Source organism: Xyrauchen texanus, chromosome 10 (assembly GCF_025860055.1).
Source record: "Xyrauchen texanus isolate HMW12.3.18 chromosome 10, RBS_HiC_50CHRs, whole genome shotgun sequence".
In the NCBI taxonomy this organism is placed as follows: domain Eukaryota; kingdom Metazoa; phylum Chordata; class Actinopteri; order Cypriniformes; family Catostomidae; genus Xyrauchen; species Xyrauchen texanus.
The window spans coordinates 31,656,503-31,672,996 of NC_068285.1; the positions used below are offsets into that span (position 1 = coordinate 31,656,503).

Genomic DNA, 16,494 nt, shown 5'->3' on the forward strand with positions numbered 1-16,494 from the left:
TGATTTAACCACTGGAGTCTTATGGATTAATATTATGCTGTCTTTATATGCTTTTGGCGCTTCTGAGTTTCAGTCACCATTCACTTGCATTGTATGGACAAACAGAGCTGAAATATAATTTTTTTTTAAATCAATTTTGTTCTGCTGAAGAATTCATACACATCTGGAAGGGCATGAAGTAGAGTCTCTCATGTAAATGATGAGAGAATTTTCATTTTGGGGTGAACTATCCCTTAAATCTATTTGTTAATTTGAAATATTATTCCTTTGAATAAACATGTAATTTACATGACTTTAATGTCTTTATATTAAGTTTTCTACACAAACACACATCTTGATAATTAATAAAAAAATATATATAAATATAAAAACGCATTATAATATTAATCGACAAAGCTGTAAACAACTTTATTGTTAACTATAACACATTTTTATAGTCTTGTCTAATGTTAACCATTTAAACTTCGAACTTAGTAGCTGTTTGTTTTTCTGCAACTTATACGATATGATGTCCCTGTTTATGGTTACTGATGCTATATGACCGACTTCTCAGCTGCCCAATCGCAGACCGCTTGTAAGCAGCTCTTAGTAACCAATCCGAACGCAGGAGGCGGGACCTACTAGAATACCAGAAAAAAAGATGAATTAAAAGATTTATTTAAAATGGATGAAAACAGATTTAATTATGCTTGCTGCAGATATATTCAGAAGGAGAATTGTTCATTGTGACTTGCAGCCTTCTTTATGTAGTTGCGTGTCACGTGTAGAAAGTGTGCCATTAAACTTTTGAGCCTGACTTGGCAGAACCCTTTGTGGTTCATTGTGATCATGTTTATATAAGATAATCAGGTTACAAAAGTAAATAACTATATATGCGGTGTATCTTTAGATAATTAGTATTGGGAACTGCTAAAGGATATACAGTTTTGGTTGCATTGCAATCTTACCCTTGTTATGTATTGTAAGTGACATGAGCGATTGAAATAAAAATATACAAATCTGACTTATAACGACATTTACGTTGTGAAAATTTGAAACGGGAAAAGGGAATGTAAATTCAGTTCCATGCAAGGCAATCCGTTCGTTACATGGATATCTAAACTGTATTTTTCCTCTTTACCACTAGATGGCATAGTAACAGAGAGGCAGTGTGAAAACAGAGACATTTCTTAACAAAAAAACCAACACAAAAAGCTCAATTTATCATTTTAATTTAATGCGCTGAGATAAAAATAATTTGCACTTATTTTCCAAGTTCCAAAAATACTTCATTACAGTCAATCAACAAAAGAAATGATCACCAAGATCTGTGCTTTATCAGTAGTATTAAAAATGACGTACATTATAAACTGTCCCACAGTCCCATTAAAACATTTACTCCAATGACTTTTCAAGGATGACCTAAAATCACTTTTCAATTTTAAACACATTTTAGTGCAAAAATAAAGGCCATAAAGGGTCATTTTTAAAGTTATCTAATCACAATAATTTACAATATACTGTATTAATTTTGTTTTAATCTGTAGCCTATTTGTAAGTGTGTTTTGAAATCTAAACTGATCTCAAGATCATATTTTAGCTATTGCAGAACAGAGAAACACTGATAAGTGTTTCACATAGAATTCTGAATGGAAGACCTTTGTGATTAAAGCACTTAATTTAAATACTTTTGGCCAAAAGTATACCTTAAAATACTGTGGTATTCAGATGGACAAAGCTGATAGCTTTAATATATAAAAAAAGAGCACTTTTGTGAAAGTGATCTGGCTGAGGCACTTTATGTGGAGTTCATAAATTACTTTAAAACTGTAAACAGAAAACTATTGTTCAAGGTTGGACAATTTAAAGGGATAGTACACCCAAAAATCATAAATGCAGTCATCATTTACTCACACTCATGCAGTCCCAAACATGTTTGTCTTTCCATCTTCAGTGGAATGCAAAAAGAGTCTTTAGGCAAAATGTTAGCCTTAGTCATGATTCATTGACATTAACATCTTTTGCACTTCACAGAAGGAAGCCATACTGGTTTAGAATGACATGAGGGTGAGTAAATGTTACCTACTCCTTTAAGTTCAAGGGTAAAGCGTATAAACCCCAATATATGTAGTTAAGAAGAATGTGGTAAAATTCTAAATTGGTATGACACTGAGGGAACAAAATGTATCAAGAAAGAACAGAGTTTGGTCCACGTTTTAGCACACTGTTTTACATTTTTACAACTTTGAAGTGCGTTTACTACTTCTGTTTGCAATCCATTCGCACAATGATGTTAGTTTGTCTGGTCTCTTGAGTGAGACAGCCACAAAAGATTTTTGATCTTACAGTTCCATCAACACCAGTGTTCCAAAAACATCCATGCAGCTTGCACAAGGTGGAAAATACTTAAATAACCTAGTATTACAAAAATACAACCACAAATGAGACAAAAATAAGACCGAAGAACAAGAGCCCACAATCAAGACAATCCCACTCACAACATCCTTAAAATCAGTCACTTCTGCAACGATTAAATAAAACAGCTGTGCAGTATAGCTAAAAGGTATCTACTGCTGAGTTTAAAAAGGATTCACTTAAAGCATAATAGTGCATCAATGTAAACAAAAATGCTGGACCAACATAACAATATGTTTGTTGGATGGTTGAACTTGCTACAATGTGTCATTAAAAGTTGTAATATGTGTGTCGTACTTGTAATAACATATTAAAATAAACAACAACACATAAAGATTGGCACGATAAGTTTACATCCACTTTGGTTTGCAAAGGCACTATTTGCAGCATACGTCCCATATATATGCCTGTTGTTCTTTCCTTTTTTATTCCAAGCCATGTTTCTAAGGAGACATTCTCCTTGATAATTGCACTAACATCCAAGTTCACATAGGGTTTAAGGTCACTCGAATTGCCAATGCTGTTGTTTGTCTCCAGGAGTGCAACTTCTCATCTGGATGTCTGCACGGCCATCTGATGTGCGGTAGATGGTGATACACATATTTGAATGCGGATGATATATGCTCCAATCCTGAGAAGAGACAATTAGCAGATAAGTATCATTTTAGGCATGGAAATATGGAGGCAGAGCAAAAATGTGATATAGAATAATTTGCCAAATGAGATATTTTAAAGGTATAGTTCACCTAAAAATGAAAATGCTCTCATAAATTTCTCACCCTCATGCCATCCCAGATGTGTATGACTTTCTGTCTTCAGCAGAACACAAACAAAGATTTTTAGAAAAATATCTCAGCTCTGTAGGTCCTCACAATGCGAGTGAATGATGACCAGACCTTTGTTGCTCCAAAAGTAACAAAGTAAACATAAAAGTAATCCATGACACCAGTGTCCATATCTTCAGAAGCGATATGTTAGGTGTGAGTGAGAAACGGATAAATAGTCTTTTTTAATCTAAATCTCCACTTTCACATTCACTTTCTGATGTGAAAGTGAAGCGAAACAGACACCACATGTGACTTTCAGATGTGCAAGTGGAGATTTAGAGGGAGGAAAAAAAGACATATTTTGATCTGTTTCTCACCCACACCTATTATATAGCTTCTGAAGATATGGATTTAACCACTGGAGTCTTATGGATTACTTCTATGTTTTCTATATATGCTTTTTAGGGCTTAAAATTTCTGATCACCATTCACTTGCTTTGTATGGACCTACAGGGCTGAAAATTGTGTCCTGCAGAAGAAAGAAATTCATATATATATTTGGGATGGCATGAGGGTGTGTAAATGATGAGAGAATTGTCATTTTAGGGTGAACTATCCCTTTAAGGCCATTTTAGATGCAGGTCCAGACCATTGTACATTTGTGTCATGAACGTGAGTACTAGCGGCAGCTGTTTACCACTGTAGAGTCGGGACAAGAAGATTGACACCAAAAGATCTAGTGTGAAAGCACCTTTAAAGAGAAACTTCTGTCATCATTTACTCAACCTTGTGTGTTCCAAACCCAATTGTCTTTCTTTTATCACTAAAACACAAAAGGAGATGTTAAGCAGAATGACAGCTTGGTCGCTTTCATTGTATGGCAAAAAAGATGCAATGAAAATAATTGGTAACCGAGGCTGCACCTTCTTTTGTGTTCCACCAAAGAAAAAAAAAGTCATACAGGTTTGGAGGGTGAGTAAATGATGACAGTATTTGCATTTCTGGAAGAACTAGTCCTTTAAATCCCCGTACAAGCATCCTGTTTACTGATGGCAGTGATAATAAGAGCTATAGAGTGTAGCAGAAAGCAGACTCACATGCTTGAACTCCCAAATGATGCTGGGAGGTCTGAGAACTCCATCTTGTGGGCAGTGCTTCATTCCTATGTGTGTCGTTCCATCCTGAACTTCAGCACAAAGCTCAGTCACAGAGTTAAAGCGGATCTCCTTCTGAGACGTGTACTCAAAGTACTGAGAGAAAAAAATGACACTTAGTTTGAAATGTAATTTGAGACATTCACTTTTGTGATGTGTAGAAATCCCTATAAATGTCTTAGTTGCATTCCAAAAAGAAATGTACTTGATGTGGTAACATCTAAATAAATAGGTTATACAGTATATTTAATATGACTGAATCAACCTGACTACTTTGCGCTGCACTAAATAAAGTCATTTTAAAATGTCAGGCAGAAAGAAAACTCCTTTAGGGAACTCCTGCATGTATCAGACTTCATGTGGAATATATTAAAATCATGCCTCCATAAAAAGTCATGTTCCGCAGGGAATTTAATTTACCTAGCAAATACAGAAGTTTGCACATTTACAATCAAAGTCAGGTTAATTATTCATAAGAAAACAACTCAGTGCAGAGGATCAGAGGTTCTTTCTCAGAGGGTAAAGGTCATAATTATAGAATACTAATGAACTAAAAGGCGGAGCTGTTTCTGCTGTCATTACTCTGTTGCTTTAGAGCAAATCTCTGAAAAGCATTTTTTGGTTTTATCAAGTACTTCAATAATAACAACATGATTATATAGACAGTTGAGTGTATTGGCTTAAGAAAATGTGAGTGGTGCTTGCACATGTAAATCTTGCCACCACAGTGCTTGGGCATTGTGGGTGGTTGCCAGGGCATTGCTATGAGGTTGCAAAGGTGTACTGAGTGGTTGTTAAAGTGTTGTTATGCAGCTGTTAGGGAGTTTTTGGTGGTTGCAATGGCTTAAGTCATCACTATAAATGGCTCAGGTCCATCCTTCAATGTAAGTCAACGGGATTTGTTCCAATTTATCAATTGCCTGGTGATAGCAGTGATATACAGTAGTAATAGTGATCCTTGCCAGCAGAAATAGTAAGCCACCTCCAGTATTTATCAGATTGGGTAGTGACCTTTATGAAGAGACGGCCCCTGTCTGTCTCAAACTAATTTACCCGGTCACCATTAGTCGTCAACTCTGGGGCATCATGTATATTTTATACAGAGGTCCATCTTTGAGGAGAAGTGGCTAAGGTTTCCATTTCAGCCCAGGCTGTGGAAACAGATTTTCACTCACACATGGTGCTACTTCAGAGTCCCTTGATGCACAGTGGTGACATAAGCCACCGGACACACATGCAGGCTTCCCTTTCCATTAAATATAAATACAAGCAACTTATTCATTTCCTCAGCGGTGACACTTAAAAAAAAAAAAAACTCAGAGGGGTGGCACATTTCTGTCTGGACTCCTTTTTCAGCACAAATAAAGCCTGCTTTGTTGTGCAGCAAATTCAACAAACAGGGCCTGATGGATCTCCTGCCTCTGCTATCATAGGTGTAATGTAATGGGAAGTAAAATACTCATTTTCAAAGTTACTTGATAGCTCTGGCATTAAACGAAAAGTCCTTAAAATTCCTCTCAGAGATACTGTGATATTAAGTAAAGGCCAAAGTATCATTTGGAATGTGCACCTTGTCAGCGTTTGCACCTGCTGTTGACTGTTCTAAAAAGTAACACAAAGCTGAAGTGCACATCCGTACGGGCTCATGGTCAAAAGAGTATACGTTTTCTACTTTTGTCATTTTTGGAGATCGACATTTAAAATCACCATCATCTAATCCCTCATCCATTTTTATTTGTGTTAAGTGAATTATAAAAAAACAAGTGAATGAAACTACTAAATATTACGTGCTCAAACATTTGGCAACACTACTTTTCATAATTTTTTCTAGTTTCAAAGCGGGAGCCGGAAAAAAATCTTAGAACCACTCAGGTAAGGGAAAGTAAAAATGTTAATACTAAGTCACCTGTCTTAAAGACACACCCACCTGCTAGCGATGCAATTCAGAACCCAAATAAGGGACACAACCCATGTGTTTTGGGGATGTGTTACGATACAAGAATTTTGGTTGAGGGTTCAGAGATTTAGAGTAATTTTGCCCCAGACTCATCTTCGGTGAAGGGGCGGTCATCAATTTTGGGGATACCCACTTAAAAAGTTGGGTCCTAGCCGGAGTTATGGTTGGCAGACAAATTATTCTTAGGTGGTGGAGGACGGCTGGGGAACCCTTGTTTCGGGAGTGGTGCGGGGAGATGGGCAGGGTGGCGGCATTTGAGGAGGTGATTTTTAGAAGGTTTGGAAAATGGGATTTGTTTGATAGGAAATGGGGTGGATTTTTGGCTTTTTTGGTGGGTTCTCGGTAGGGATGTCCCGATCCGATACCTAGATCGGTATCGGCTTCGATATTGACGTTTTTAGACGGATCGGGTATCGGTCTGACGAGCCCGACCCAAATCCGATACTCTGTGTTAGTCATGTTCGTTACTGTCAAGCTTAAAAAATGACATAAAAGAACTGTTAAAACACCATTAAAGCGGTTCATATGACTTGTGCATTTTATTCAAAGCCACTTGAAGGCATGCGATAGCTCTGTGAATTGAAATAGGCTGTGTTTAATAAGTAAACATATAAATGCACATGCAGCTTCAGCCCGTTAGTGAATGGTGCTTCGGTTTACACACACACACACACACACACACACACACACACACACACACACACACACACACACGCGCGGCTATTTATAGCCTTCACACTTGCACAATATTTGAGCGCTACAAACAAACATCTCAGATGTAGATGCTCAGCAGTTCGGTTCACTTCTAATATGGACTTAGAACGGCACTGGAGGTGCATTTAACCAGAATATAAATAAGAAGCGAATTAAACTGTGAATAAAAAGGGTGAGGGTTTAAAAGTTAAAGCTGTCATGGAGAGACTCACAGCAGAGATATGAACTCTGCAGGGTTTATTGAGCAGAGGATTGAAACAGTGATGTAAACATTGTGAGTAAATCCAGTTAAGCAGAGTGGCAAACAGCAGGTAAATAATATCCAGACAGTGTATAGATACGATGAAAGAGATAACTTACAACAATTTTATGATACTTGCAGGCAATAATGAAGACACATGTTTGACATAGTATTTCTGAGACTCCAGAACTTTCTACTATCGATGAGAACAGGCACAGAGTGTGAAAGTGAAAGTGAGAGAGAGAGAGAGAGAGAGAGAGAGAGAGAGAGTGTGCGGGTGAGAAAGCGGGGTATTTATGCAGTCATTGATTAGCCACTAATGATATGCAGGTGCGTGTAATCAGAACTCAGGGAGTGCCAGTACCCAGTATGCTAGTTAATAATAAAGTGTTAATAAGCTATACATTTATATTGAAATAATGTGTAGTTAAAGGTTTGTGTTTCTTTACATATTAAAGAGTACACCCAATTATTTCCACACAATAATGTAAAGATATTATAAACTGATTATGCAATAAAACAACACTGGTATCGGATCGGGATCGGTATCGGCCAATACTGAGATTTCCGTTATCCGGATCGGAAGTTGAAAAAGTGGTATCGGGACATCCCTAGTTCTCGGGGAGGGGCAGTGGAGAGGGATTTAACATTTTTGTGTGTTGTGTTATGTGGATTGTTGTTGCTTGAAAGTATATATATTTTTTTATGTTATAATTGTAAGTGACCACTGAAGTGCATGTTTGTGTTGGGTGGGGGGGGGTTAATTTATATACTGTATAATTGATTCCGTATTTTATGTTGTGTTTATCTGTCTTGTGGATGGAATCAATAAAAAAATGTTAAAAACAAAATACTAAAGTTACCTGATTACCACCCTGACCGTGGCAGCCGAACAGGGACAGGTGAGCTCCTGTGGGATTGTGGTCAGGTGCGTTGTAGTCTAGACATTCAGAGTGGATGCCAACACTACGCACCTACACCAGGAACCAGTAAAGATGAACAATTTGTTTAAAAAGAGAAAAAGATATCAAGGAGGTGGTTCAGAGGGGAAAGCAACAATTATAATCGAATGGATGAGCTTGTAATGAAACTTTACCGCTCCATGCCAGCCAGGCCTGTCCTCTGGCACATGAAGGCCAGGGTAAATGTTCTGCAGGTACCATTCAAAGCTCTGACACTGGAGCCGCTTCCGCAGTACAGTTCTTTCAGAAATATCCCCATAAGATTCCTTAAAGAGGAAACAACAAAATGGCAGATTATTTTGTGGAATTTACTTAGAACTGTCATTACAACATTGATTTTCTTCTGATCACTAGACAAGGATTAAACAAAAAACACACAAAAAAAAAAGAAACCACATAAGAGCAAGTTTTATACAATGTAATATTTTAGAGTGGAGCATAACTAGAAAAATTACATTCATTATAGAATTCAGACTTTTCCATACTAATTTCTATGCATTTGCCAGGGCTGGAAATCACAACAGTATTGTGATTTTTATTTTCATTATTTATTTTTTTAATCGTAGGACTAATGACAAATATATATATATATATATATATATTGGTCCATCAAAAGAGTGCCACATAGGTACTTCCTGTAAAGCAATGATGACACTTGAATTGCCACGACACACATCAGACAAACAAGTTCAACCTGGTTAACATAACATAACATCAATTTTAGTAACAGCCCAAACTGCTACAAAAAGGGCGTGTATCCATTCAGACTTGTGAGTAAATAACTAGCCAAAAAGGTAGCCAATCAGAGCAGAGTCTTGACATCCGGTCTCTACGTGGCTACCAGAGAATAATTTATTGTTTGATCACAGATCCTGGTCATTAGTAATGGAATCTTTCTGTAACACAATATTAGCCAACGGGATATAATAGATGTTTGCTCCTGTTTTATTATCTTTGACAGCTATTTAGGCTTTTCAAAGAGGGCCAAAAGAGCAAACACTGTAAGCCGTTAGAATGGAGGCATTCAAACAAAACTGAACATAATTTATCTCTTTCACAATTTTTCCCTTTGAAGAATTGTATTACAAAACTTTTCTAGATTAAAATTTAAACAGTTAAAGCAGGAAATAACTGACGACTGCTGTAGATCTCGGTCAGATTATGCAACAGGGTGATTTTAAAAGTAAAGGAGGGTGACAATTCACTCTCGAGCATGATGGAAGTGTACCTTGCGTGCCGGGGGGTTTCGGTTATAGAAGTGATTCTTGTAGGAGTCCATCCAGACCTCTGCAGCACGGACTGTGTTCTGAAGGAAGTTAGATCGGGAATATGGGGCTTTCTTGGGGAAAACGTGACCCACATGGGAGCATGGGTGAATTTCTAAAGACCCCCCACATTGCCACACCTACAAATTACAAAATGCATTTAAAAATTAAGCAAGAATAATTGTATTATTTTCATAAAATAATTTCATAAAGTGATTATTTGATAAAGACATTCTGTGTGGTGTCAATGAATGGGATGTTAACACATGCCATTAATTAAATATGTTTAACATATTTATTCAATTTGACTTTATAACGAACTTCATTCTGTGCGTTTCCTGAAAGGTTATCAGAACTGCAGCATAAGTTTCTCAGACACATTAACAATATTTGAATGCTTTGCATAAGTGTAATTCATGTGTTGGGAATCTGTATTAAAAGAGACTTTGTGTATTAACACAAAGTCAATTTGTTGTACATTCTTCCTTTATTTTCGCGCTTCCACTTCTGGCACTGTTTTTGTGCCTAAACATCGGCAAAAACCTTTGCAAACCTGCAATCAGTGACATGCAAACAAAGAAAGGGTGTTATGAACAGCAAAACGGATTGAAATCATAGAATCAGTCTGTATGTGTAAAATAAACTACTGAAAACGACTTGTGTTTGTGGCATAAATGTTTTCCTGAAATAATCCATTATACACCGTTCCAGTGGTGTAGTAGTGTCTGAAGAGGTGGGCATACTGTGCATTTATGAAAGATGGCGTATGCCTGCATATGCCCTAGAATACACGTATGCACTTTTCCGTCTTCCGTTTGTTGAGCTCACACTTTTGGCAGAAATTTCACACTGAAAATAGTTTTCCAGGCACGAGGGGAAGGCAGGTCTACCTGCTTCTAGTTACCAATCAAAAGAGGTCCTACTTGACCAGTTTACTCTGACCTGATTGGTTAACAACATGACAGACTGCTTGTTCTTCATATGACTCAGTGTCGTTCCTCTGGGTGTCTCTCCTCTCTCAAATATTAAACTGAAATATTAATACATACACAATCTTTTATTGTGAGTGTAAAGTTGAGCCGACACCATTTATTGATATAAATATCAATCTGGTGTTCAAAATGTTTCTTCTTGTTGCTGTTAATTACTTTAATTATATTTTAATCACTTTAAATTATCATTGGGGTGGATGGATGTTATCATTAAACTAATTCTAAAAAACTAAATAAGTAAACTATTTACACTCACCTAAAGGATTATTAGGAACACCTGTTCAATTTCTCATTAATGCAATTATCTAATCAACCAATCACATGGCAGTTGCTTCAATGCATTTAGGGGTGTGGTCCTGGTCAAGACAATCTCCTGAACTCCAAACTGAATGTCAGAATGGGAAAGAAAGGTGATTTAAGCAATTTTGAGCGTGGCATGGTTGTTGGTGCCAGACGGGCCGGTCTGAGTATTTCACAATCTGCTCAGTTACTGGGATTTTCACGCACAACCATTTCTAGGGTTTACAAAGAATGGTGTGAAAAGGGAAAAACATCCAGTATGCGGCAGTCCTGTGGGCTGAAAATGCCTTGTTGATGCTAGAGGTCAGAGGAGAATGGGCCGACTGATTCAAGCTGATAGAAGAGCAACTTTGCCTGAAATAACCACTTGTTACAACCGAGGTATGCAGCAAAGCATTTGTGAAGCCACAACACGCACAACCTTGAGGCGGATGGGCTACAACAGCAGAAGACCCCACCGGGTACCACTCATCTCCACTACAAATAGGAAAAAGAGGCTACAATTTGCAAGAGCTCACCAAAATTGGACAGTTGAAGACTGGAAAAATGTTGCCTGGTCTGATGAGTCTCGATTTCTGTTGAGACATTCAGATGGTAGAGTCAGAATTTGGCGTAAACAGAATGAGAACATGGATCCATCATGCCTTGTTACCACTGTGCAGGCTGGTGGTGGTGGTGGTGTAATGTTGTGGGTGTTGTTTTCTTGGCACACTTTAGGCCCCTTAGTGCCAATTGGGCATCGTTTAAATGCCACGGCCTACCTGAGCATTGTTTCTGACCATGTCCATCCCTTTATGGCCACCATGGATGGAACGGGAACGGTGGAACGGGAGCTTCGTGCCCTGGATGTGCATCCCAGAAATCTCCATCAACTGCAAGATGCTATCCTATCAATATGGGCCAACATTTCTAAAGAATGCTTTCAGCACCTTGTTGAATCAATGCCACATAGAATTAAGGCAGTTCTGAAGGCGAAAGGGGGTCAAACACAGCATTAGTATGGTGTTCCTAATAATCCTTTAGGTGAGTGTATATCTGTCTGTTCACAGAGTAAGGTTTTACATGGCTGACTTTATTCATTTAATTTCTAGCATGAGTTTTGTGAAACAAGCTAATTCCATCTATTCACCCAAAATTACACTTATGCAAAGCATTAAAGTATTGCTTATATTTGTTTCTAAGGCTTGCAACTTGATTTACACCTTTACAAAACGTTCTGTGCGTATGCAATTTATTTTTACGCTTGTTACTTCGTTTACGCTTTTATAAATCTTACTCTGTGCATGCAAATCGTTTAGGCACATTTGAACCTTCATATTGGCAGTCCTAATTTATTGAGATTCCCCTCATCTCCCACATTTTTCTCCACAGAGTTGCATTATCTGATTTCATTGCCATGTATTAACTTTCAGAAATAAAACCTGACACGAGGAAGATTATTGTATATATGAATGTATTAATAATGAGCCAAGAACTCTTATTATGATTATAATCCCCACGTTTTGGCAAACCAATTCACACCACATCAATTATACATGAACGTTGTAATGGCCTGGAAGACACAGCATTGTATTGTGTTCCCATATGCATAAAAGATTACTCCATGGTGTAAACCATCAATCTTCATTTCTAGGTAGGCTTAAAAATAAATTCAAAATGAGAGATGAGTCTAATTATAAACAGAGGAGTTCAGTCTCTCATGATATCAAACCCCCACTGACACGCTACATTAGGAAAACGATACAATAGGAAATATGAATATAGAACACCTGCTTATGTCTTACCCGAAAGGAAAGTTCCAGATTCTCTCCTCCCCACACCTCCATGCCCATGTCGTATGTGCCCAGATACTCAAAGTAGGCTTTGCTGACGGCAAATAGGCCTCCAGCCATAGTAGGAGACCTGTGAAAGGAGCAGAAGCAAAGCATTGGCAATCCATCAGATATCTTCCCTCTTGACCAACTTTCTAGCAGGTAAGTGTTTCTATGTCCCTGTTCAGTGCCTCTGGGTCTGCCCTAGGAAGAGTCTACAGAGAAATCTTACCCAGAACGGAACATTTTAATTTACCCCTCAGTTTGGCAATGAAATATTGCCTATTCACTATACTACAGTAAGTGAACATAATAAACACAATACCAGTGCAGTACTATTTCAGTCCATTTTATTGAGCTGATAACTGTCTGTACATTCATAAAAGATTTATAGTCTTATGATGAGAGAGACCCAAATGACTTAAAGGGGTAGTTCACCCAATTATTTTTATATGTCATTCTGGCTAGTAAATTTCCATGACATTTCCATTACTTTTTCATGAATTTCCAAAACTCTTTACCTGTGTTTTCAAATGTTTTTACTAGGGCTGTCAATTGAATGTGTTAATTCAGTGCAATTTATTTTATATAAAAATAACACATTAAACGAAGTAACGCAATTAATCATGTCCCCGGACTGTCATATGAAATATTTCTACCATTGGAACAATTCAAGCTTGAAGTACCACCTGTTTTAAGCAGGGGGCAGTAAGCAAAACTCCAGCTGTATGGGCAAAGCACAACTGTAGAACAAACAACAGGCTTGCATGACACTTGCGAAATCACAAGATGAGAACGCATTCTTGCGTTCAAACATAGCTGGACGCAGCACAATTCCGAACACACGGTTCTCAAGGCATGATTCAAACCACCTCTAACTTGACACAACGACCTAAAATCGATGCGTTTATGGCGCGACACAACCAAAGTGAGATGCTCCAAAAGCGTTTGTCTGTCGCACATTTGCATTGACACATCTTGGAAAAGCCCTTATAATAAAATATTCCTCTGACAGATTGACTAATTCAATTGCAAAATGGATTAAATACTGGATTTAAAGTTAATTAATATCAGAGCACCTCCCGAGATGGTCTAAAGCTATTTGCAGCGCTCACAAAAGACAGAATTCTTCCAAACTATTTTCGGACCACTAACACATGAGAGAAATTCTTCAAATGTGCATTCTGTGTAAACAGCGAATCAGAAATGCACATAGACGGCTTTTCTTTCATTTGTTCTTCAAAATAAAAACCATCACGTATAATAAAGTTTGTCCCGTATTTTAGCACCTCACATCAAAACAGCTGATAACGTTTCAAAATATATAGTCTCTATATATGCATTTGCATCAGTTTCGGACAGAATTGATAATGTTAATAATTACAGATTAAATGGAAAACAAATTGAGAGAAATAGGCCTGAAACATACACCTTTCACAGGAGAGACCTCACATCGGCCGTTGCTCCGGTACACAGACACGACATTTGACAGAACCAGCTGGGGGAAATATTATTGAAATATTAGTGCACATCTTCTCTCATGTTGTCCATTAAAATCAGGAGAATGTAAGCAATACTGAGACTTGTAATGATTGCACACCAAGAACTGGAAAATTAACTGCTCAGACTCACAAGCAAACATCACCATAAGCTTGGTGGTGAGTTATTACATACAAACATTCAAAGCCTTAATATTTTCAAACAATAAATGTAAATATAAAATGTATTCATTCCTTTACGAATACACTATCCATATGAACTTGAGCAATCCTGAGCGAACTTCTCTAGCGTTAATGAAGTGCAAAACGCTACGCCTACTCACAAACTACTCCATTTACGCAGCAATGCACTTTGCATCATGACTGCGCCAAAAGTAAAGAATTCTTAGCACAATTGTATTGCTGAAAAGATTTTGTTAGAAAATGTAATTACTTTTCCAAAACATTCAGTGTTCAGACGTTTTTCCATGACATTTCCAGGACTGGAAAACATAATTTCTAAATTCTATGACTTTTCCAATATTACCATGACCATACGAAACCTGCCCCTATGGCATTTTTCCATGGAATAACAAAAGATAATTTTAGAAGAAAGTCTGAGCTGCCGTCTTCCATACAATGCAAGTGGATAGTGACCACGAGCTGTCAAGTTCTAAAAACGACAAAAAGCAACCTAAAAGCATCATAAAAGTAGTCCATATGACTTGTGCACTGTACATTTTTAAGTCCTTAACAGACTGAATTTTAAGTAATTATTCACTGAAAATCTAGCCACCATTCACTTTTTATGTATTAAGAGCAGATTGGACATTCTGCTATAAATAACTGCTTTTGTTCTCAATTAAAGAATCATGCAGGTTTGGAACAACATGAGGGTGAGTAAATGATGATTGAACTCCCTTTAACCTCTTCTAATCAGTTTGATAAAGGTGAAATGTGTAATTTCAATATTAAAATACTTTCTCATATCCCCATTTAATGTGAAGAGAAAACTACAATTAAGCCATTCATAGGCTCAACCAGTGGGGTCTGTTTATGGCGGAGCAGTAGTATTTGGGAAACCTGTCTGGAAACAATCATTACATTATTTATTTATTTTTATTGCCATGTCAGCATCACTAGCTATTTTCAAGGCAAGATCAATGTAGTTTTAAAAGGTAATATACACAATATATAATACAGTAATATACACAATTAACATTATATACGATTGTTTTTTTCAATATTTGATAAAGAAAAATAAAAAATTCCCTGGTGAATTTTTTTTTAAACATCCACTAAAAAAACTTTGCCAAGTGGAATCATTATACTATCAAATCTGTGTTGCTGCAGAAAGCACACACTTCAAAGAGAGCTTTATTTGGAAAACATGACCAGAAGCCAACCTAATGGGGTCAATTCTGGATTTGCGTATCTTGCGATCAATTTCAGGCACAGCGTGCCACTGGAATGTCAGCCGCCAGTCAAAGCCGCCCACCATGGGCTCATCAGTCTGCATGTAGAACTCAAATGTGTTCCAGTCAATGGTATCAATCACTGGACATATGATGGTGGTCTCATTCTCTGCAATTCTGAAAGAAAAGACAAAGTTAGCAGCCAATCTCAATGTCATAATAAACATTATAAACATATAGCTGTGAAATATGGGAATGTTCCTCTGGGTTTGATGAGCACTGTTTTCTTTCCAGTGTTCACATATTTCCTGTTAAATCAGGAAGTCTGAGTGGGACAGTCTTTAGGGCTCTTTATTTAAATAGCCAATAGGCTTTAGTTAGGTCACAGCCATGAACCATGATTCACTTCTTGTTAGTCAGTTACATTTGGTATTAGGGGAGGGACATTCGCATTCTAGAGAGCATCTGATTGGACAAAAAAATTTTTTGGTTCATTTTCCCATTTTCCCCAGAAGATTTTAATATCTTTTAGCAGTACACTAGCAAAAAGATGGCTTAAAATCTTTAGACATGGACCAAAAGTCAGAAAACAGCCATTTTGATTCCATAGGGTCTTTAAAATAATCTCTGTGACAAATAGAAGGTCATACCTTTCCAGCAGTGGCTCAATCCAACCAGGCACACACTCACAGTGGCAGTCAAGAAAGGTGAGCACATGTCCTGTAGCATAGGTGGCACCAATGAGCCGTGCCCGTACCAGACCTTCTCTTTTTTTGGTGCGAATGAGACGAACGCGCTCCAGATTACTGACATACTGAGCCAGCTGTGACTTCAGATAGCCTGCAAATCATGCAAAGACAATCTGAATGCACGTTTTGACGAGAACCTCTTTATAAGGATCCAGCAATTAGGTTCAATAGTCAACAAGCTCTGAGCACAGACAATAGATAAATAACTGGATCTACTAGAAACACTTTAAATTATTGGGGCTTTTATCCAAGCAAATATACCAATGATCCAGGGTTTTAACTATGGCTGCCTCCC

The 16,494-nt window shown here is 37.5% G+C and overlaps 1 protein-coding gene across 1 annotated transcript in view; it reads right to left on the reverse strand.

Moving 5' to 3' along the window:
- Positions 1 to 1,215: 1,215 nt before the first annotated feature.
- LOC127650025 (polypeptide N-acetylgalactosaminyltransferase 4-like) overlaps positions 1,216 to 16,494 on the reverse strand; it is a 40,543-nt gene continuing 25,264 nt past the window's right edge. Inside the window, exons 4-11 of the mRNA XM_052135141.1 lie at positions 16,101 to 16,290; positions 15,442 to 15,627; positions 12,531 to 12,648; positions 9,418 to 9,594; positions 8,324 to 8,455; positions 8,091 to 8,201; positions 4,259 to 4,411; positions 1,216 to 3,025 (exon numbers count right to left, since the gene is read on the reverse strand). Of these exons, the coding sequence (XP_051991101.1) occupies positions 2,897 to 3,025; positions 4,259 to 4,411; positions 8,091 to 8,201; positions 8,324 to 8,455; positions 9,418 to 9,594; positions 12,531 to 12,648; positions 15,442 to 15,627; positions 16,101 to 16,290 (1,196 nt within the window). The 3' untranslated portion in view covers positions 1,216 to 2,896. The remainder of the gene's footprint in view (positions 3,026 to 4,258; positions 4,412 to 8,090; positions 8,202 to 8,323; positions 8,456 to 9,417; positions 9,595 to 12,530; positions 12,649 to 15,441; positions 15,628 to 16,100; positions 16,291 to 16,494) is intronic.